Here is a 24,640-nt window from a genome sequence, read left to right as displayed (position 1 = left end):
AGATGAAGTGTTGCTTGAAGAAAGAGACCGCACCCGCGCCCCTTTTGATACCGCACCCGCGGTCTAGAAGGAGTGCACCCGCGGTTAATGTCCAGTAGGGTAGGAAATTTGGGTACGAAGCAAGACCGCACCCGCGGTTCTACTACAGTAGATGCAGCGCACCCGCGGTGCAAGACAGAGCGCACCCGCGGTCGCTGTTTCTGAAATTTTGAATGATGATCAATACATGGAGCGCACCCGCGGCGCAAAAGTGAGCGCACCCGCGATGCGACGTGCAGTATGAAAATTAAGCCACTTGCCTCCTACCTAAGGAACGTGTATATATATATATATACCTACATGCAATCCAGGAGAATGAAGGAAAGAACCGAGGGAAGTGCAAGAAAGAATTGAAATATTCTTACGCCTTTTGTGAGAAATCCGTCCGTCTGTTTTTGAATCCGACTTCAGTACTGTGTTCCTATCGACGCAGGCTACAACTGGACGTAAGTTTCGTTACGTTTAGACATGATTTGAATTTATGATATTGTCAGAATTGAATATGAATCAGATATGATGTTTCTGCTACAGTAGACATTGTATAACTGAAGTCAGATTAAATAATAGACAGTTTATGAAATTGTTATGAATTTCAGAGTTGATTTAGTTGAGATTCTATATCAGAGTTGTGTTATTATTCAAATTATGAGTTGTACTGGTTATGAATTCTGGTATTATATCTGTGATGTTGAGATAGACGGAGTTATCGTGACTGTATTGTTATGCCGTCGAAACATCAGTAGATTGATATTGATCAGATTCAGCAATGATTTCGATTGTATCGTGATATCATTGATATGAATTAGATTGTACCTTGTTCAGATATGGATCAGATTATATACCGATTTGAGTATTGATCAGAACAGGTCTTGAATTGAGTTATATACTGATATGGTATTTATATGATTGTCATTATCAGATTTGGATATGGACAGATTGGAATACAAGACTTCGTCTTCATCAGACCGAGAAGAGAAAGGTATAAATGGATGTCAATTGGGAGATTGACTTGAGTTAGATTTAACTCGAGTTTCCTTAAACCATATACTTGTATGGTATTGTTTTTATACCTTTGTGTTTTAATGAGTATGTTTATTCGATTGAATTAGAAGTAGGAAGCAGAGAGCTATTAAGTAAGAGTCACTGACAGAGGGGTTAGATTTTGACAGACTTGTCACTGACCCATTGCACATTGTCAGAATAGGCTTAGTCTTGGTAGATACGCCAAGGCACTGGACGTTTGGTATATCGTTATGCTTCAGATACAGATAGCATTCTATTCGATATAGATTAGGCCAAAGTCCAGAAATAAGAACGTACCGCCACCGCGACTGGTAGTAGTAGGTGGGAGACTTGTTACGTTCTTATTCACCGGGATCCCTAGATTAGAATGAGAGATGAGTCGAGTCTTAGATATCGAGACTAGAACTTGATTTACAGATTTGTATTGATTTATGTTTCGTAGATTACGATTCAGATATTATTTACAGATTGATATTAATACATGTTGTTTGATTATGCTACATGTGATAAGATATAATTTATGCTTTTATGTTAATTCAATTAACTGCATGTATACATTATTTATACTGGGATTTATTCTCACCGGAGTATCCAGCTGTTGTCTTGTTTGTATGTGTGCATGACAACAGGTGGGACAAGATCGGGGTCAATAAGATGATGAGAGATCGAGATTAGAGTGGTGATTCCGGACTTGGATGTAGACTTGGTTTAATACTTGAAATTTAGTAGTTAAACCTTAGATTAGTTTGAACTAGAAGTATGTTGTACAAGATTTGTATTATTATACTGGTTTGTATAATAGATTGATTCCATTACCTTCCGCATTTTAAAGAAAAAAATTTTAGACCCTATTTATCTTAATTGATAATTAAATCCCAAAGATGATTAAGAGGATGATTAGCGTCCGGGTCCCCACAGTGTCATATGAATAATTATATTGGAAAAAGATTGAAATTGGCAAAAATTGTAAGATATGTTGCTAAAATTGAAATTTATCAATATAAACTATCCAAATACAAAATGATAAATATAATGAACCAATATTGTAAAATATATGATTTATTTTAAATAATAAATATAATATTTTATTCAAGAAAATAAAAATAAAGATATGTAAAATAGGTAAGTATCATAATTTTTTGTGTTTTATTTTTTGAAATGTGTCCAACTACATAAATTTAAGAAAAGAGGTCAAATAATCGACAAGTAAAATATAAAATTTTAACACACGAATTGACACAAGATAAAATAATAAATATATTGGACAAACATTACCATTTTATGCATACAAAATTTTTAAAAATTTAATTAATGAGCCGTGTAGTTTTATTGTTTGTGCTCTACATAATTTGATTAAATCATCAATGAACACAATCATCATATTTAATCATGTTTTCAATGGGTCAATGTCAAATTTTTTTTTTAAATGTCCAATGCACATACTATTTAGGTGCAGACCTCAACAACATGAGATTTTTTTTTGGGCCCCTGTGATGGTCAGGCCCTGAGGCGATGGCCTCTCTCGCCTCGCAATAGGTACGACTCTAGGGCGGAGCCACAGTAAAGCCCGGGTGGTCAAAAATTTATATAATTTTGGATAAATTTGATATTAGCTCGGGTAATCAATTTAAAATATTAAAAGATTTTACAGTTTAAAATTCTAGCCCGGATAAAATCGGATCCCTGGCTTCGCCACTGGTTGTTGCTGATTTGAATGTTGGAAAGTTTACGTCAAACACACCTCAAGGCCTTCAACGTTTTATTCCCAAGGCCTTCAACGTATTATTCGTCGCATATGATGATTCACTTTCTTTACTATTTGAATATGTAAAACGACAACTGCATATTTAAATTTGTTATTCTAGTGTTTACTTGAATCTTCTTAATTAGATTCAAGTAGCGCTTTTATGTGACTACATCACTCTCGAATTTTATTTTCTTTAATCTTAGCACGAGTAGATTTCATTGTGGGAGTTCTCTTATTTGTATCTACAATTTATAAATTACTCAATGATTTGCATTGTTTTTGCAGCAAAGTTAATGGAAATTTCAGTTCATTTAAAAAATAAAAATAAAAATTGATTACAGTAATGTGTTGGATGACTGAAAACCAACTCGAGCTTGAGCCTGCAAAACCAATCGCCAAACTGCTCACTCCAAGAAGTAAAGATAAAGAATGGCAATGGTGTTTCTTCCAAATCTACATTCCCATAACAATAGTCCAATCTCATAAAAATCCTAAAGAAAATTCAGACAAAATCCTTATATTCACACAAAACCTCATAAATTCGAAAAATTGGAATAAAATATATCATTTAATTCACACAATAATAACCAGGTCTCACAAAAATAAAAACCACACACAAAATTGATGATTTACATTCACATGACAATATACAAACCTGGGAAAAACCCCAAAACTGCAAATGAAATTGATTACAAACAACATTATTAAATAATGAACCAAAATCGATGATCTCGGACGCTTGTCGACATGAGGACATCGATTCAACACACAGAGTGGCTTAGTACAAAGAATTGAAGGTAAAACATGTAGCTACTATAGACACCATGCAAATCACAAGCGAAGGTACGAGGGTGATGTTTAAGAGCTTACTCTCCCCCAAATATCCTGCTAGGGTGATTGTTGCATCTGCAATCACTCGAGCAATTGTCCCAGCTTCTGTCGATAATAGGCCACCATTGTATGTTCCGCGAGAAAGCCTGGATGACATGACTCTCGAGAGGAGCGACAGGTTTACCCCTACAACAGTACCAAATTAGTGCAATGTTAAAGTAACAAACTTGGGAACATACAAGTAGGCGCGAACAAACAAATTTTGATAAGGTGGCCATCTTTGTGTTTTTGGGGACAAATTATAGTTAAACTTGAAGATATTCCTACAGGACCTCCACAGCTTGATGTCCAAGCTTACCCCTCATAAAAACACTGTATACAGGCTCTATTGCTGTCCTGACACTCATATGATTAGAAGGTAACATGCATCATCGTTGAGAGGCAAAACACCAATATGGTAACCGACAATCATTTCCAAAAGTTTGCGAGTGCTGAAAGAAATTATTTAAGATGGTTGAGAGCAACAGAAAGTAGAATTCTAACCTTCTAATACTTCAGCAGATACAAACATGATGAGACCTGAGCAGACATATTGTGACACAGAGTATGGGATTATAAATTGGAAGCTGAAAAGTATACCCAAGAAGACAACAATTTCTGCTGCCAATAATATTTGCCTGAAAAAGTCAATAACAATATTGATCAGCAGGTAATGATCAACGAGACAATTGGCTGACATGAAACTAAGTTGTAAATCTTCACAAAATAAAACCTACTCTATATCAGAGACATCTGCATAGAAACTTGAGCAAAAGCACAGTTTGCAAGATGCCAAAACACAATTTGAACTCAATTTAAAGGATATCTTCATAAGAACATTGCAGGTACCATTAATGAAGCCCACTTCATTCCAAGGAGCTAAACCTCAACTTGCATAGCCCAGACATAATATTGAGAATCATAAAGATCAATACTCCAACAATTTTCTTCGAAGATGTTTTCAATCAAATAGAAGTGCTACGATAACGAACTTCGATCCCAGAAACTAGATCTAAGCTTGACTTAGAGAACCGACTCAGTGATTATATAATAACCGTAACCAAATTCCACCAAGCTTTCTAGTTTGTTGGATCCCAGTCCCACTTCTTTGAAGATTAAAAATGATAAAATCTAGATTTTTAACACATCAAAATGAATCTTCACAAGTATAATTTGTTGCAAAACCAGAAGAATTCCTCACCAGTTTGAGAGGAAAACTCATCATTATTGATGAAAAATATCTCCTCTTTCCATAGCATCTTGTCCTAGCATTATATTTGCATAAGCAGCTTGAACAAGCATAATGGGCTTAAAATACTTCTTGATCAAACCCAAAAATATTTTAACTAAAAGTAACCCGAAAATTAGCATAAAATAAACAAATGTAAGGCCCATAAACACTAAATAAGCCTTATTTGATATCACACGCATTCCTGAAATCTCTGATGTCAAGCTCCACCATGCCGCTTGAATCTTGACAGTTACCCATGATGCCACACAAATAGTTCAAGTTGTGTATTTAAAAAGCATATTTTCCAATTCATTGTAAACAAATTCTTTCACAAAAAATGAGCTCTACAACACAGAATTCAACAGTTACCATCTGCTCGCCACATCAGAATTTTCTTAATAAAAATTTGTAGAGATTAAATAAGAAGCACCTTTTAAACATTGAGGAAAGTATAATCATGAAATTACCTGTCCTGATACATATTGCTTATGTAACTTCCAACGATAATATTCACTGGAAGAACTGTTAGGCCAAGGCAAGCAAGAAAAATTGACACTCTGCTTGTTGTCCAGCCAAAATAGTAGGTTGTGACAACACTTGATTCTGAAAGTAGAATCTCCATTGCATATTTAAGCATAAAGTAGATCAACAGCTGAACCTGTAAGCCATGATAAAAACCTTACTAGATCAAGTGAACAGAATCTTACCACAACTAGCCTGTACAGTGTACGCATTTAGTGTTTTATCCTGCCATACAACCAGTCACTTTCAAGACAATTTCGACTTTAGAGACCAATGATCTGAATAAAACATGTTCTTTTGTTCGCTTAGCCTTCATTGAAAATGAACAGTACCTACATGTATTTAAAGTAATGATTTTTCGGTAAATGCTGTCCAACATAAAACATCTAATCCATGATGATGTTAAAATTGAATCAACATGTATGGTTGACCTCATGAAGTTAACCTTAGATCAACAAGTGGAATCATTAGTACGGGGTGGTTTGAAATTTCCGTTACTCTATCTTGATAATACCTAGAGGCAGTGGCACCGTTGATTTACATGATGTACTGTTAGCCCAATAGATATATTTAACTTTCAAAATTAAGAACATTACCTACCTTTACAGAAGGTGTCAATAACCGATAAGCAGCTACCAGTGAATTGGCTGGTCGATGTGAGTCCTCTAAAGACTCTTCACTCGTGTCACATTCTTCATCTCCGTCACCATCTTCATTTTCAACTGATGTTAAAAGTAGTGGTTGTACAAGACCCTTTTCAACCTTATCGTGCTCTTCTACCACACACAAAATATCATGTCACCAAGTGTCATTATTTGGTTCTGTAATGAGCATAACCTCGAGAAACTTATTTGTACATATACAAACTGAAGATATAACTAACTTTACCCAAATTTTAGAAGATATAAGATGAATAAATTCGTCAATCTGAAATTTGAGTGCATATTATATATTTATATTTTAAAAAAAATTACATTAAATGAAGTAGATCTAAATACCCTGTAACTACTCGTAGATGTTAAGATTATGCACTTGAAAAATTAATCCTTTTTCCTTTCACACTATGGTATCATCATGAGATTAAGACAAACGGTAGAGAAAAAGAAAGCAGACGATACTTAGTTAACCAGTAGAAACAAAGATAACCAATCAAGACAACAAAGTGGCAGAGACACACAAAAGAAAAAAAGGAAATCAGATCACATGATCAACACGGGTACAGACTCTACATAATCAGATTTTTGTTGCTAATTAGAAGACAAAATTCAAATTCTTTTGATAAAAAAATTCATGGTAGGCTGGATTTTCTTTCTTGAAATAAAGGATTTTAATTCTAATCAATGTGTGATTCCATTTCAATTTTTTTTAGTACTCTGCATCTAGAACTAAGGATTTTGATTGAACTATGATCACAATTCAGCCTCGTAATTCACTTTTAAGTTTGTAAGTAGCAGAGTGTAAGTGATTTTGGCCCTGGATCATTATTCTACCCTCTCATAGCATCCTCAAGGATGAGTATTCATGATGCTATCACCTGTGAGATAATAAAATATTTGGAAGCCACAAACTTAGGATGATAAATGTGTAGTTCGGATTCTGATTAGGCTCTATTCTGTTTAAAATTCTCTAAAATGTTTCTCGTTCTATTCAGGATTATGTTTTCTGCCGATTGTATAATGTATATTTGAAATATTTCTATTATGCATGCTTATGATGATTGAGTTGGCAACTTCCTTTTGCCTTGGGCCCTTGAAACATTTTTGAATGCTTCAAATAAGGAATCAGAAGGATAGGCCTAGAGGGGAGCTCGGGAAAAAAAGAGTGGGGGAGAGCTTGGGAAGTTTGGAGTCGGGAAGTAGAAGTTGGTTCTCTGACTTAGAATTTTTTTTTATAGAGTTTTCCAAAGTTTAAAACAAATTTTAAGTTAATTTATTATGTTAATATCTGATCCATAAAGTATCAGATTTTTGATAAGAATTTTCTTGCAATGTGTTTAAGCTTATTCTCCAACAAAAAGAATTCTGTTATTCTTAAGATTTTGCTTCGACTTGATTATTCCGTGCTACTTTTTTGTTCTGTTTGTATATGTGTGTTCCACCTAAGTAATTAAACCTAGGGTCTTCATCTGGTTGAGAGCTCTGAACTATTTTTGGTTTTGGTCTATTCCATATATACTTAAAAACGACACTTAAGCAATTTTTGAGAAAATATAATTGAGAAATCCTGATTTAAAGTACTGTTTTGGTTCGCAATTAAAGTTCAAGTAATACAAGAGCCTTGCGAGCAGCAAGGATCACGGCTGACTACTCGTCTCTTCCACTTCATTACTCTAGAAGGGCAGGGTGTCACTGTCGCAAGATAACATACTTGCACGATTTGGTTTAATGAATGAGCCCAGAATTTTATACAATCAATCAACACAAATTCAATACTCACATTCTACACTTGTCTATCAACCAATAATTTAAAAAAGGACTCCGCATGTATGAAGTGAATAAGATGGCTAAATTTCAAAATAAGTTATCAATTGTAAGATGATAATTTAACTCTTCTTTGGTTAATGATGCAGACTAATATAGGCTTCAAGGCTAAACAGTACATCTTACCTGATGTTAAATGCAATTTTACAAATTTGTGATTTAATGATGTTAATTATCTGTTTGTTGGGCGGGGCATCAAACAACTAGTTATCAGTTAACTGACAGAAGACATGGTATGAAAGGTAGATAGTAAGGAAACAATACCAGCACTAGATTCTTGTCGGTCTTGGGTTTCAGTCTCATGAGCAGGTTCTCTGAATGAGATCCACAGCCATACCAAATACATTAGCCAGCCCAGAGCCATCACCCAACCAGGTAAAGTGTTTTGATTAAATGTGATTCCATAAATCTTGAAGTTAGTTTGGAGCAAACCAGCAAGTGCAGGGCCACAGGCCATTCCTAGAGCACTAGCACTAACAAAAGCTGCTGAAGCCTGCATGCGAATTTTAAGTGGTACACAATCACTTATGTAGCGGCGATTAACGGCCCTGGAAGAACCAAAACTGCAAAATCATGAAACGAGGGAAGCCATCTTGAAATCATATCCAAATCAATCACTCACTTACCACTTCATCATTCAATTAAAGTCTTCAAATGTATGCATGACTGTACGTGAATAAAAATTAAAATGTAAAAATTCCAGATCAGATGATTGAGCATATTAGGACAGAATGTGCCACCGTCATTCTTAAGGTATGAATTGTCTAAATTGGAATTTTAAATCTTCTATGTTCGCTCTCTTGTTAAACATATAATCAATACTTACAAAGCTATCGACATGCAGGAAGAGGTTGCAAAAAAACAATACTACTCGTTCGTAACAAAGTACTTGTAAAAACAGAAAAGAACAGAAACAAAAAGAATCAATAGGTTCAACAACAATATTTCATAAAATATGAGAATGGAAGACTTCATTTGATAATTTAGTTAATCTCGTCATCTGAAAATAGAGCAGATGAAGTGACCATAACTATTTACATTAGAAGCAGGTAAATTGTAAACAACATCCAGTGAAAATGCTCCACATCAGGCATCAAAGGACAAACATATTAAAAAATAGGTTTGCCATATAATATCAACACATGAAAATGAATCAAGCACACACAATAGAGAACATAAACTTAAAATAAATCAGAATCAGAGAGAGAGAGAGAGAGAGAGAGAGAGGCTATTGCATACCCACAAAATAGTCGACCAAGCAAAAGTACTGAAATTGAATTGAGATCATAAGCCAATGCATACATAAGATTTCCCACAAAAAGGACCATGCTGCTAAATACCAAGGGTCTGAAGTACGACTTATTAGACCAAGCACTGAAATACACAGACGAAAATATCTGTGCAACTGCCATTGACCCAATCACAATACCGCAGACAGTTGCTGCTGCTCCAAGGCTCATAGAGTAGTCATCTGCTGTTGGAACAATAATATATGTATTAACCATGTAAAGAAAAGTGTTCACCAGATTCAGAAGAAGTGACATGAAATGATAAATCTGATCGTCTATATGTTCTTCAGCGGGAGAAGGCAACTCGTCATGCATAATCAATGCATGTTGACCCAAAAAGTTGAGGAGATTCGTTGAGTTGGTTAATCTATCAACAGCTGATTGCATTAAATCAACTACTGGATCCTGCACATTAATCCTCAATGAATATGCACAGACCAGAATACTTTAAAAAAATAACTAGCTGCAGATATGAGATGCACTAAATCAAGGAAAGTTAACTGAAAGATAAAGGTGTCTATACCTCAAGAGAAAGTGGAGGCTGGTCATAAATTGATAAATAGCTTCCTTGGCGGTCCTGGAGATCTGCAAGATTGCGGGAAATAGCTCCAACAACAGCTCCCAATCCCTGATATCAGAAGTCAAACCAGAGGTGCATGCATCGCTAAGTTGCATCGAGGTGATAATTTATTGATACTTTATGGTCCATTTAACATATCTATCGTAATGACATTATTTGACTAGCACTGGCAAATGGAAGCAGGGTGACTATTCCCGTCAGATTATTACCACGTGTTTGAATATTCCCTGAAGCTGGGAATAGGGATGATTAGCACGAGTTGTCACATAATCATCTGTGAACTTGTAGCCGAATCTCTTATCAAATTTTTTGAGTATCTTCCTCAGACCAATGGCGTTCATTTCAACGAAGAATAGAAGCTTTAGAAGATCTTGCGCCACTGCCCTATAAGCTTCTCGCAACTCAGATATTTTGGATATGTCGGGCTCCTCCTGAATAGCGTCTTTTTGCTCATTAAGCTGTGCGATCCTGGTTGCGAGGAGGCCTTGCTGTTCCAACATAAAGAGAACGATAGTTTCAATCTGCAAAAAAAAGAGAAAGAAATTGTGTAAGCCTCATTATCAGTAATAGAGCAAAGAAGAGACCTTATTTGAAATTTTTAGCATTTCCACCAAGTATGCATATTAGTAAAATCCGTGGCTTGGCATACTCGGGGCCAATATTACAAAAGGTTAGTAGTAATGGACGTGCTGTAATTCATCAATTCAAAAAATTAACATCGCTTTTCAGACAGAAATTGGGAAACGGAAACATGTGAAGAAGTTGAAGCCACCTTTCATAACAACATGGTGAACAGATAAATGAAAACTTTAATATCTGAAGTTTGATGAGCAAAACATAGATAAGAACTTATATATGGAGCTTGATGAGCAAAATGCTCAAACGAATGTGCCTGATTTGCACGCATTTAATGTTTTTACCTGTTTATCCAACATTCTTGAGAAATCCTTGAGGACATGACGACGATCCAGTGCTCCAGCTTCAATCTGATTAGCATACTGCTTCACTTTTTTCTTCATCAGTTTGTAGTTGATGTAGTATCTGCAGCATACCATACTTTCTAAACCCGTATGCACAAGGACAAACTCAAAACTATATTGTCAATGCAATAAGCTATCTTTTAATTTCTGATCCCGTCTAACTTCACTTCTTTCTACCCTCACACGTATTTTTATCTAGTCATTCTTCTAAAATAAGTTATCAATTGTCCATTAAAGTTACCTGAAAAATGCACTAAAAATAGGTAGAAGTATCTGCACGTCTCTCCGTCGATCACATCCACGTGTTTAATAATGCAATAAGCACTTAGTAGGTGTAAACTACAATGCTTTAATGGCTCATATTCCCAAGCACTCTTTTTTTCTTATTTTTCTTTAAGTTGGAGCGTTCTCATATTTTTTATGAATTGAAATCATGCAATAACGTTATTCATAGAACCATCACTGTAAAACTAACATAAATTGAATCCAAATCAAATCAAATATATCAATACCGCTGCCATTCTGGAATTTGTCTTTCCTTTAACTTTTTGCCGAAGGTAACCATTTCTCTGTTCAAAACAATACAAGAAATGAATAGGAATATATTGCAATAAAATCACCCAATAGATTTGGAAAATTTTGATGGATAACCATAATTCGAATGTTCAGTCGCTAGAATAAGGATATGTTTCACCAACAAGAATGTTACATCTGCCGCAGTGGCTACCAAACAAACATCTCTAGATAAGCTAATTTAACGAAAAAATAAAAATAAAACCAGAAAATGATCTTATATATTTAAGCCTTCTAATCATCCACAGAAACAAACAATATGTTAGCTCCTCATGTAAAACCACACCAATAGTTGCCTTGATTACGTGTTGACTAAATTTGACAGCATTCCATCATGGATTAAATCTCGATAAATTAAGTGAGGTTACATTCCACCCTGGCTAATGTTGCAAATCCTCCATATGCATTATAGCAATAACCATGCAAAACTCGACCGGACCTCTTTCTCAAATCTGAACCTTAAAAGCCCAAGGGTAACTGGAATGGTGGCACCTACCAAAAAGTCAAGTGTTCAAATTCATCATTACTTCCGTCTTTCACAGTTTGAGCTTGCTACATAGGGCAAGTGTGTGGTTTACGTGGTTAGATCTGGTGTTGTCTATCTAGCTGGAACCCAGTGTGGCTTACTTTGAGAGCATAAAAAAAAGTAGCGACCGTGGATTCTCAAAATAAATATATATATTTCTGAACCTTAAAAGAGCACGATGATAAACCGTGTTAAACGACATGCTCAGCTGGTTAGCTGCAAACAAAAAACTTTTCTAAGATAAAGACTCCAGTAGTCACCGACGGTGCTATATATCGGCAACGAACAGGTGTCGCCCTTCCAGATTCGCCAGAGGTAAACTGAAACAAATATAAGCATAGAGACATGCAACCTTTATCCATGATTTAAAATTCAAAACGTGACTTCAAAAAATTTATTTTTAATCGATTTCCTTAATTGTTACACCTGACAAAGACCTTTTCAGAGAAAGAAAGCAAAACAGACAAAGAATCAACAACAAAAATTATGCTGCTGTCAATTTGTGCTGCAAATATCACTGTACCAAAATTCCGTTGAACAAAAACGTGTCAGCAAATCAAGTACGCCTTTTCATCACAATAATATATATATATATGTATATATATATTTATGTATATATATATATCTGTCTTCCTCTGCGCCACAAATGAGACTCTGAAAAGTCCTCCCTGCCATCACATCGAAGACCAAATACTAGATTTTGCTAAAATAATTAACAACAAAAAAGCTCATTTAAAATTAAAAGCACCAAGTATATTAAAATCAAGATTACTAAAAACACAACGAAAACATAACAATTTTCGATTTCGACCTATTAATAAAATATATATACACGCACGAAGGATCACATTCAGTCAAAAACATAAACGGTAGGCCATACCTGAGAATCTCGCAGCTTAGGACCGAGCAAGAACTAGATGAGCGTCAACAAACGAATATTCTCGTGAATGGCGTAAAAAATCAGCAGATGGCCCAATTTTCATCTCGAATCAATCACTGCAACAATTAAACGCCTTACAACTTCAACCTATGCATATAAATACGCGCGTAGATATGTGTGTTTGTTTGTGTGTGTTTGAGAGAGAGAGAGAGAGAGAGAGATGTTCTGAATCATATGTAGGATCCGAGTTCGTTGCTTTGTAAGTAATTGCAAACTAACATGCATGATTGGGGTATTTGAAAGACATAATTCTTAGAATATTAAAAATATTACCATTGCCTCCTTGAACTCTGTGTAAATTACAAAAGCAGATGCCTTTTTTAACACCTGGCAGCCTTGTGGTTCGAAAGTATGGGCAATGCTGCAAAGTATGGGCAATGCAAAGTATGATTTGGTTTGTGAAAAATAAAAATAAAAACCTTAAATTCATAAATACAAGTTTTTAATTCAAAAAATATTGCAAATAATTATTCAAAACTAATAATAAAATTATAAACATTTTTTGAACAAAATAAAAGATAAGGATCACGTATCATCTTGAATTCTGATTATTATAAAATTTGAGAGATTTTTTCTTTTCAAAGATGATAGAAAATAATAAAAATATATATAAATTGGATTCAACGACACTTCATGTAAAAAAATGTAAGTCTGATTGTAACATAAAGTGTATAATCATAATTTTTTATTTTAAATATTATATATGTTTATGCTATATATATTTTTTTGAAAGTGTTAGCATTCACTTCTGTTTTTAAATAAGTGAAAAAATTGTATATTATGAAAAAATGAGTAGTGTTTGAAAATATGAAAATGATGAGTGAATAATGTTTGATAAAATAAGCGATTATAATATTAATTTTTAGTATCCCACCATTTTCTAGATTTCAATTAAATTAAATAAAATTCTTAGTAATAAATTTGGAACACAACTGAAGTTACCAAATTTCGCATTCTCATTTCTCACCTTATTTATGGTTAGTTAATATGCACAGACGATGTATATGTAAGACAATGAGTATTATATATATAAATTATGATCGTATTAATATGGAGTTGATTTATAAAATTTTATTGTAGTTTTTAATTATTATTTGGATAACGATAACGAAATTATATTAAATATGTAATTTGTAGATATAATATGTGAATTTTTAAAATTTTAAAGTAGATTAGATATTTTAATTATGAGTAAATTATATGGAAATACATTATTTATATACATTAACACGATGGTATAAACTATCTGGTGTCACTAAATTAAATGTCTCAACTTTTATATATATATATATATATATATATATATATATATTCTTATCCAAACTTTCTGGAATTTCAAATTTCTCATATAATATTTCTTGTTTTAATTTAAACATTTAAAATAATTTAAAAATAGATTTAATTTTATTCGTGCTCGCTAATAAAAAAAGTGTTATTAAAAACGTGTATTTGATCCCACAAATTTTGAATGATCAACGGCGGACATTGTTCGAGGGACCGCAGCGGAAAAAGGCTGTTGCCCCGCGAGTTGCTCTGATATGTACAATTAAGTATATATCATTTTCAGGTAGTTGCAGAACATTAAATTCACTTTTCAAATTTTAATTCATAAATTAAAATTAAAAAAATATTGTTTTGTTATTTGTTAAAAAAAATCTATATGCTTTTTAATAAAAGAAATAACTTTTATCATCGGTTCTAGGTGAGTCATTAAAAAGATATATGAAATAATAATAACAACGACGACGACAAAAATAAGATGCGGAGCTCAAGTTGATTAAGATTGATAGTTTTTAATTTTCTATTTACGATTCGATAATTTATATATTGACAACTGAATTTGTCATGCTTTGTGACTTTCGTTAATTTTTCATATGAACGTTGATTAGACACCACGCACATCGGTGTCGTACTGACACCACGTGGAAAACAACTAAAATTGAGACAAAAATTATATTAAAGTTGAACATGGGACGTACACAAAAGTAAAATTGCATATTTCCGATAAATTTTTAACGAAAGAGAAATCGGTCAAGTAATTTTGTTATAAAATAATATATCAACGCTGCAGGGGTATTTTTCTTTCTATCGACTGATATATCATTATCGTTTTTTATGTGACAATTTAAGTTTGTAGAAATTGTTCGATAATACCCATTAAATTTTGTAAAACTCATCCTGCAAACATGCCTTTTAAAATGTGATGATGACACGTAGATATCTTCTTTTTTTTTTTTGAACTTTCTGATTAAATCGATATGTAATAGATTTTCAAATAGTGTACATTTGTGAAAGTTGAAAATTTATCATCAATATTGAATGCAAATAAAATATTAGGTTTCCTTGTTATGCTCGATCCGTTTGGCCAAATATTTTTTAAAAAATATTAATGTCTCATAAGCGGAAAAAAAATTTCAAGCAAGTGTTTTGATAAATAAATTGTAAAACAATTTTTAAAAATATCCTATTAAAATATAATGTTTAAAAAATTACTGAGATGTGTTAAAAACGTGTTAGAGTTTAGAGTGATGAATAAATTCTTTTTAAATTTCTCTTTAAAATATGTCAAATAATGTGACCGGTTTCGATATTGTTAGCTATATAAGGATTAAGAGTGCTCGTAGATCTTTTTCAGAGAAAGCTCCAAGTGTGTAAAATCTCGCTTTTGTTCTTCCTCTTGACATTCTCTATATATAGATAGCATTTATTGCATTTTTTTATTCAATATTCGAGTGTAGCTCAATAATTATTTTCCTTATATATCGAACACTTTAATTAATGAGCAATTTGACATTTAACAAATTTGAGAGGAAACGACAATCGACAACAAAAAATAGCTAGCTATGTGTGTAGACTTTTAAAGAAAACAATCTGATCTACTTATATTAATTTTGTTATGCATGAGAAGTCTACCAACTTTTCTACAGAATAGGTGAGATCCTTGTGAAATGGTGTGTCTTGTATCTAAATATAACTTTACTCGACCGTTGATTAATGTTCTTGGATAAAAAGAATATTTGAGTAGTCCATGTGCACAAACTGATTCGCATGAATAATTGATTATATCAATTATGCTGACGATGATGAAGCGGTTGAATAGCTTAGTATTACATGACCGGTTGAATGGATTTTTCTGAAGTAGTCGATTACATGTAATGCACGTCAAACGACAGCTAAATATAATATAATAAATTATTGTTTATTATTACGATAACAATAATCTAACAAGAAGTGTTTATAAAATATATTACAAATTTTTTGTAAAAAACACTTTTATAAAAACATTTTACATATATTTATCCAAACACAGGCTAATTTATTTCTTTATTATTCTCCTTTTGACAACTCCCAAGTCGTGCATGTAGAGTAATAAACAATAAATTGTCAGTAATTAAACATAAGCGATATAATGAAATTTGACAATGATATTTTTTGCATAAGAGAGGAAAATAATTAGTGAATTTCTGAAATAATATTTTATTAATAATAAAATTTTCTCGCCCATTTTGTCTATATTAAAAAGTACAAAACTCTAGGTTGCATTTTGATAGACAAATTTGAATTAATTATTTTAAATTCATTTGATTGTTTGAATGAATTTATGTTTAATGTATTTCAAATTTATCTCTTATTAATTTATATAGATGTATCAATAATTACGACATATTTAACAGATACCGAACGGTTTTTCAAATTATTTATTTCGAATAAAATCATTTAATCCAAGCACGACCTCAATGTATTTCAGTAAAATAAAACGATCAATTTTGAAGAAATTCTAAAATATAGCGGTGAATTTTGAAGTTGGAACCAATATATGGATGAAATGAGAGATATCACTCTTACAGTGATTAATCATGGTTCTGTATCCATTTAGATAATTTAATGGTGCATATTATGCATCACGAAAGACTCATCAGTTATATATGGAGTAGTTTCATGTCTGAAAATGACAAAAATATCCGAAATTGTGGTTTTTTGGTTTATCAATAATTTATTTGTCAGAATTAAATGGTTTATTTTTAGAATTATTTTCAATAAATTAATAATAAAATAGTTTATTTTTACAGCAGACTGCAGGGAAAAAGTTTTTCCACCAAAATTAAGGAAAATTTATTTTTATACAAATATATAAGTCTTATTTTAATGCGACAATTTAAATTATTTTGAGTTTTGAATGTTTTGTTTTAACGTAAATCCAACGTTCTGCATGTATCTTATTCGGAGAAGTTTATATTATTATATTACGAGAGTGGTGGCCGGCCGATACAATTTATTTCTCATGTTTCTTCTATTTAATTTGCCAGTTAAAATTAAATCCATAGAGTTAATAATAGATAAATTTGATTTTTAAAAAAATGGATCAAATCGATAGTCATTTATTCAAATATACAAAAAATATAATTAAAAATAATAATAAAATGCCTACGATGGTTTTTTGTCTGGAATGAATGCGAACAATGATGGGACGAAAATGAGAACAACCAAACATGTCACCGACGACAGGACAACTTAGATTTTTTCCAACCATAATTTGCCAACCTTGATTTTTTTTTTAGAAAATAATTTTAAGTAATTTGAAAATTAATTATTAATTCCAAAAAATATTGGTTAATTTGATTTAATTTTAATAAATATATTTTTTCTAAAATCGAAGATATTAAACCAGCCAAACTTCAAGAAATTTTGGTATACATTTTCGATTTGGTTTGCTCCGTTGGTTCAAGTATTTTGGACTATTTATTTATTCTGGTTCGATTGTTTCGGTTTTACTCTCTTCGATTCCCTGTGAATTCAATATTATTGGTCAATTTCATTAAAATTTGGTCTGTTTCACAAATAAATTTGTATTTTTTTATAGTGAGAGAGAATATCTTGACGTTTTTCACAATTTTTCGAGCTTTCGTTGTCTTAGAATATCATGAAACGATAAAACCAATGGACTTTCGGCCAACCTGTAAATGAGCTGTTGTTTGTCTTTCATTTAACTTTATTTTGACTACAACGGCTCAACTTAGTTAATTTACCCAATGCTATTTTTTTTTTTAAAAAAAAAAAACTTTTTAGTTTGGCATTTAATTTGAACTGCTAAAAATAGGCATTTTTTTTTATGCCAGTCGAGAAGATTAAACATCGAAGACTTAATTAATTGCTAAAGAAAATTACCTCTAAACCCATTGAAAATTATATTTAGAAGCCGATACATTTTTACTTCTATTTTTTCATGTACAATGGACGGAAGCCAATTTTGCCATACCAAACAAAAGTTTACGAATTCGCAATTTGTGTAATGATTTAATTGTTCGAAGCCAAGTAAATAGAGGACATTGTTTGAACAAAAAATAATATGAATTATTTTTAGATAAATAAAATCGAAGTGAATTTTATATCAAATCACGTCGATTTCAAATATATAATCATTATGGATATCAAATACATAAAAAATTACCCTGTTAAATATTTTTTTGAATCAAATCTCTCTATCCAAATCAAATATATCGATGCAACCGCAACCCACAGTTCAATAAAATTAGGCCAAAACTTCTGACAGAACCCATGTCATAGAACCCATCTAATTTTGAAATCAAACATCGAAAATCGAATTAATTAAGAAAATATAAATAGGAGATTGAATTATTTGTCTCATTTTAAAAATAAATATTTTGCCTTGATTCAAACATAAACAACATAGCCTTGAGTCAGACGAATCAATCTGGTTCATATAAGTGATAATATGATATTTGGACATGGTATGTATATTAAGGGTGTAATCGAGCCAATTCGAACACAAGTGTCACACTACTCGAACTAGACTCGGAAAAATTTTTGAAATACTCGAACTCGAGCTCGACTTGATTCGGGTATTGATTTTCGAGTTCGACTGGAAAACACTCGAGCTAGAAAAACTCGATTTAACAAGTTCGCTCTTAAAAAAGTTAAAATATGAAATAGTTGCTTGTGCAGTTGGAAACTGGGTGGCTTCCTTTGAAATTATTGACAAACATACTTAGAATCTTGAATAATTAGATGATACTGCACAAGGTGTGGTCGCCACACTATTACCAAAAACATGCTTTAATACGATTTCTTCTTTTCATTGAAATCTTCTAATCATAATGGTTCTGAGAGATTTACTACACGGACACATATACAAACACGTTAATTATAAAAATTGGAAAACTCTAAGGGGAAAAGTTAAGTTTGGTATACAAAAATATATGTGTTTTCTGCACAATTATCGTCGATTATAACTTCGGATAAAATCATAAATTATTCATCCTACAATTGTTAAACTGCAATAATGGTTGAACGTACATATAATCATCAACTTTAACATAGTGCCTATTGTGTTTAAAATTTTCACTAAATAAAAATAAAATATTTTTCTTTTGAAAAATAAAATGGCTATGACATAGTAATAAACGTTTATCACAGGCAGCATTTAAGACAGCGATATTCCACCAACGACTGCAGGAGTTGGGTAATTTATGTCATGTCGGCCATAATATATATAGGTGTTTCCAATTGTCAAATGCTACCTTTCTTTATCCCTTCAAAACATATTATTTTTCCTTTTCGTTTAGTATAAAAATATAATATAATACATATATATATATATATAGTACGTGTGTGTGTGTGTTTTTTTTTTAAATAACAATAATCGCAAATATTTATTTATTTAAAAAACTTAAAATCAGTCAAGCTGGGTGAGAAAATAATTAATTTGAATTTACTAATAAAAATATAAATTGAAGGTTATAAACCAATAACACCATGGAAATATAATATTACTACAATTTAATTTTCTAAATACTAAATTAATCACATAAACTATTTTTATAAAGTTAATTTGATATAAAAGTATATAAATGAATGAATTTAAACTTAAAAACTGTATTATAATATCAACTTTTAGGTATGAAAAAAAATATAAATGTGCCTGTGTGTAAAGTTTAATATTTTCATATTTTACACACAAATAAGGAACATAGCCGAATATATTTTACCAGGGGTGTCAAAATACATCACGACCCGTCAATCCGACACGACCCAACACAAAATACGAGTTAGTTGTCAGCTCTTTTGAATCGTGTGTGGATATCGACCACAGACGCAAACGATTCCTACTATTCCATATAATGCTAGTCTTTTTCTTACCTTATCATGCACGTATATTCATTAGTCTACATCACAAAATAATTATGATCATGATAATTATGAAAGCATAAACACAATATATACTTACACAGTGGCAGAGCCACATTCTCCGGCGTTTTTTTTTAAAAAATTATATATAAATTTTGGGTTAATTTGATATTAACCTGGGTATATCAATTTAAAAAATTAAATGATTCTAGAGTTTAAAATTTTAGTTCGGATAGAACCTGCATATTCTTGGCTCCGCCAAGTGATGATAAATTGAGATATATGTATAACACATGTTTATGTATGTATGAGAAAATTCAATTTAATCTTTTGTCATCCAACAATGTAGAGTTCTCGGACGAGCTACGAGCTGGCCCACATCGGCCTGACATTAAACGGGGCTAGGCAACCAGACAACTATTCCTCAACCCGCCATGGTTTGCGGGTTAAGTGAGCCCATTCAAACTATATGCAGCTTTTGTCAGTTTTAGTTAAGAAGAGTTCGAGTTGGTGCTATAAGTGACTGTTTGGTCAGTGATCATAATTTCGAATCTTCTTATCAAATGATGACAACCGCGAGTTATATCATCATAAAAATAAATCTGTTTTAACTCATTCTCAATCTAATTGACCGGTCTTAATTGAATCAAAGAATTTAAATATTACGTTGAACTAATATTCCAAATTTAGAATGAAATTTCGGCTTCTAAACGTAATTGTAAGAACCCCAATTTTTATTTTTTTAAAAAAGAAGAAGAAATATTACAACTCTGTCTGTTATTTAGACCAGATAAACGATATCCATTAAAATTTTCGAAGACCAAATTCTGATAAAATTCGAACCCAAAAAAATCTTTTAATAACATTTTAGAGATTTGGGCTTAAGCCCAAGTGTTGGTACTCCTCACAATTGGGCTCAAATTTCAATGTAATGAGCATATTTTAATTTTTTTCTCAATTACTATGATTTTTTTTAACGATCAGTTTATAGAAATTGTATGTGGATTTAAATTTTTAGTTTTCATAAATTTATGATAACAATCGTTTTTTTTTTCAAAAAATATTGAAAATATAGGATTTTGGACTTTTATTTTTTTTCCTACCATGTTTCGTTTACGATGGGTTGGACACAGGAAACGTGCATGTCAACACTGGTACACAATAATATCACACATAGGACAACCTTTGTTTTAAAATAGTAATTAATTTACGAAGCTTGAGATTTTAAAGCCTAAAAAAATTCAAAATTTTAAATTTATTCATGTGTTTTTTCCCCAGAAAAAACGATTCTTCTATAAAATATATAGTTGTTGTTTGCTTCGATTCTTCGTTTAATATTGCAAAAAAAAAAAAATGAGTTCAGAATAAAAAATTAGATATTCATACATAATTTTTTTTCCCTAAAAACATTTTTTCAACTTGAAGCATAAAATGAGATTATGAAATGACACCTACGAAAAAAAGTCTTGAAGTCCAAACTCATAAATAATATTTCATTTAATTTATTAAATTTTTATACTTAATAAAAGAAGCATACACAAGAAGGCCTTCAACCTCACTTTACACCAATAATTATGTACAAATCTGAAAGAAAGACCACTTTATAAAATACCAAATTATCTCCTATATAATAACATGCCAAAAATATATGTAAAATGTTATAGTAATTGAGATTTGTCTTTTTAATGTTCCAATATTTCATGTATTTAAACAAACGACATGTGCCAAGAAAACTAGTTCCAAATCTGTTTGGGGACACATGTCATTTGTCCAAAAACAAGAGTATGTTTTTTTTAAATAAAAAGCAATTTTCAGATATATTTTCATTTAAATATCGAAACCCCATTTTTTAAATGATTTCAAAATTTTTCCCATTTCATCTGTCCTTTGTTATTTGTGAAATTCAAATCCCCCTGTTTCATCTGCTCCTGGAAAGATGGCAGCTGCCCCTTGTACATCTTTTGTCGCTGCTGCAATTGCATTTTGCATATGCTTGGATTTCTTACCTTGAGCACGTCAAGAATTTCAATGTATTTCTGAACCCTTTTCACCTGTAATAAAATCAGCCATCATATTATGATTAAAAGAAATTTAATATTTCGAGATATAGTTTATGAAAATAAGTTGAAGTGGATGGATTTGAATCGACACCTGTGTCCTTCTTTGTAACTTGACGTCTCCATCGGCAGAAATGGCGTCCAATTTTATGAGTTGAATCATGAATGATTCGATCATGTTCAATAAAACTATATCCTCAACTCTCTTCCCACCATTAATCTCAAATTCAGTGGACGTCACCTACCAGATTGATTAATTTTAACAACGGCCACACTAAAGTCTTTTGAAAAAACAAAGGTAAAATTACAGTTTGACTTGTATGATGAGATAATAAATTGGAATTGACGTGAGATGATATAAAAGTGTTGAATATCACAATTTGCACCTAGTGGTGAGCGTTTAAATTATTTAACAACCCAATCAACAAAAACCTTTTTTTGGGAAAATAAGCAAAACCATGAACCATGCGAAATGTGCCCAAATGACCTGTTTTGCAAGCTTGTCAACCTCAAATCTAATGGCTGCAATGTCATTTGATGCTTTCTCCACTGTTGCATTCTTGCGGGAGTCAACACGCCTGCTTTCTTTGCTTAATTTATCTTCAATCAACAAAATCTTGGAGCCATCTTTGACACCAGCCACATCAAGAAAATCTTTGGAATCCATCTCCTTATTTTTGAATATCAGCTTCTGATCATGCGGATGCAATCCTGTTGCCCCTTCTAACATTATCTTCAACTCCCCTACACCCCAAAAATATACTTAAAATTTGGGATAAAACTTGAACTTTTTGAATGATCATATAAACTTGAAGTTTTTTTTTTTTTAACGTGAGGCCTATTCCATTGGGTCCTGCCAGATGCAAGACGATGCCAGAAGGGACAAAAAGTTACCTATATGTTGTTTGAGACCATATTTAAATGATTTATAAAAAAAAAAAAAGCAAAAAATTTGATCTCTTTTCTGTACCCATTTCAAAATAAAGCTTAGAAGATCAACAACAACATTTAGAAAACTTGTGGAGAAGAACCAGATTTTACCAAAACTTGATTGAGAACTGAGGACGATTTCATGATAAGATGAGTCATGCTTCACAATGACTTTAATATTAGGCACATGATTTCTTGAATCTTTACTTCTCTTCTGAACAAACATTCCTCCGGGTCTAACCTCCCATCCACCGGTTGCGCCCGCCTCAGAGACGCAGCCTTTTGACGGAGACGGAAAAGAAACTCCGGGGATCTTGGGCCTCGTCTTTAACATGTAGTCTTTATTCATGGCACTTAGACAAAACAATTCTCGGAGTTATAAAGATGTGCCCAAGATTCACTGCAAAATGTGTAGAGAAAGCTTGAAACTTTGTATGCAGCAAGCAATACATTGAGACCAAAAATTAATGGAAAAAATTCGAAGTGCTTGTCTGCTAAGCTAAGAACATACCACGTATAAGGAAAGAACCAAATTCTGCCCCACACTTTGTCAGGCCAACAGCAAAAATAAGGTCTTTACGTATGCATACAAAATTGTGAAAACTAATGGAAACCCATTGAAGACAACATGGTTTCCTTGCATGCTAATCTGTGTTCAGGTCACTTGGAAAGTTTTATGAAAGGATATCATATAATAAACCTTATCGAATAATAGTTATATATATTTATAGAGTGAGGATGAATGATGAAAAAAATAGGTCAGTTCCGAGTTTGTAGTTTAAATTAACGTCCATTTCATATTATCAGTCGAGTCAGATTGTTGAGTATTAACCTGAAAAACCCATCAAGTTAACATTCGAAATTAATCGGACCAATTTTGGTTGGACCTAACCGAGTTTTAAGGTTTCTACTTTTCATTTTTCATCTTTTTGTTTTTTCAGGTTTGTGAAAAAATTGCTATAATTAAATCTCAAACCCGGAATCTCATCCAAAATATGTGATGAACTTGGTGTAAGATTGCTGCATACCACCACCTTTTTCACCTTAATTTTTTTATTTTTTTAATTACGACGTTGGAATGAGGTTTTTATTTTAATGTAGATCGAACACGCACATCTCTCATATCACATTGAGAGATGTTTATGCCATTATACCACTAAAAATTTAGCCATTTTTCACCATTTTTTAAAAGACTTTTTCACCTCTTTTGTGCGCACTATAAATGGTCATAAAATTATAAAAGAATTTGACTTAGAACTTAATTTAGTGCAATAATATAAAATTACTCTTTTTTACTAAATTTTTTCATCCTACCTGGTTTTGTTTAAAAAATTTTATTCAGCTTTCAATCATTAGATAAGTTGTGAAAGAAAAGACAAAAATTCACACGAGATGATTTTATTAATTCTTTTTTAGACGGATCTTCAATCTGACTCAACAGAAAAATTTAATTTTTATGTCAAAAATATTATTTTTTTCATTACAAATATAGATCTGACCGACCCATTTCACGGAACCTAATGTGAAAGAAAATTGTTGAGCAATGAGCAAGGAATCAATTTCTTGAAGCGACTGAACACTTCTGTTAGATTCGATTGAGTGTATATATGCGGTGATTCACCCACCCCTTCCATGAGTGAGAGGAACTATCAAAATGGAAAAAAGTTTGAAAACAAGGAATAAATTCTCTTTTGCAGCTAAAATATT

At 32.1% G+C, this 24,640-nt stretch overlaps 2 protein-coding genes across 7 annotated transcripts; both read right to left on the bottom strand.

Annotated features, from left to right (window-relative positions):
- Positions 1 to 3,412: 3,412 nt before the first annotated feature.
- LOC142555685 (SPX domain-containing membrane protein At4g22990-like) lies at positions 3,413 to 13,020 on the bottom strand. Of its 6 annotated transcripts, XM_075666729.1 has the most exons (13): positions 12,741 to 13,020; positions 12,384 to 12,528; positions 11,274 to 11,330; positions 10,702 to 10,822; positions 9,991 to 10,302; positions 9,725 to 9,829; positions 9,152 to 9,606; positions 8,177 to 8,475; positions 6,033 to 6,208; positions 5,378 to 5,568; positions 4,881 to 4,944; positions 4,184 to 4,317; positions 3,495 to 3,826 (listed from the first exon to the last, which is right to left on the bottom strand). In XM_075666729.1, the coding sequence occupies exons 3-12, from the start codon at positions 11,324 to 11,326 to the stop codon at positions 4,195 to 4,197; spliced, it is 1,899 nt and encodes a 632-aa protein (XP_075522844.1). In that variant the 5' UTR covers positions 11,327 to 11,330; positions 12,384 to 12,528; positions 12,741 to 13,020; the 3' UTR covers positions 3,495 to 3,826; positions 4,184 to 4,194. The 6 variants fall into 6 exon arrangements, with proteins under 6 accessions (XP_075522839.1, XP_075522843.1, XP_075522840.1 ...); XM_075666724.1 differs by lacking the exon at positions 4,881 to 4,944 and having other exon boundaries at positions 3,413 to 3,826; positions 12,741 to 13,019; XM_075666728.1 differs by lacking the exon at positions 4,881 to 4,944 and having other exon boundaries at positions 3,413 to 3,826; positions 6,033 to 6,205; positions 12,741 to 13,019.
- Positions 13,021 to 21,418: 8,398 nt separating this feature from the next.
- On the bottom strand, positions 21,419 to 23,641 carry LOC142555684 (BAG family molecular chaperone regulator 3-like). The gene is made up of 5 exons (XM_075666723.1): positions 23,445 to 23,641; positions 23,045 to 23,333; positions 22,491 to 22,747; positions 22,098 to 22,244; positions 21,419 to 21,997 (listed from the first exon to the last, which is right to left on the bottom strand). The coding sequence occupies exons 2-5, from the start codon at positions 23,280 to 23,282 to the stop codon at positions 21,806 to 21,808; spliced, it is 834 nt and encodes a 277-aa protein (XP_075522838.1). The 5' UTR covers positions 23,283 to 23,333; positions 23,445 to 23,641; the 3' UTR covers positions 21,419 to 21,805.
- Positions 23,642 to 24,640: the final 999 nt, after the last annotated feature.

The sequence above is a fragment of the Primulina tabacum genome, chromosome 9, assembly GCF_025594145.1.
Source record: "Primulina tabacum isolate GXHZ01 chromosome 9, ASM2559414v2, whole genome shotgun sequence".
Lineage (NCBI taxonomy): Eukaryota > Viridiplantae > Streptophyta > Magnoliopsida > Lamiales > Gesneriaceae > Primulina > Primulina tabacum.
Note: the sequence above shows the minus strand (reverse complement) of the source record. Positions and strands in the feature narration are given on the sequence as shown.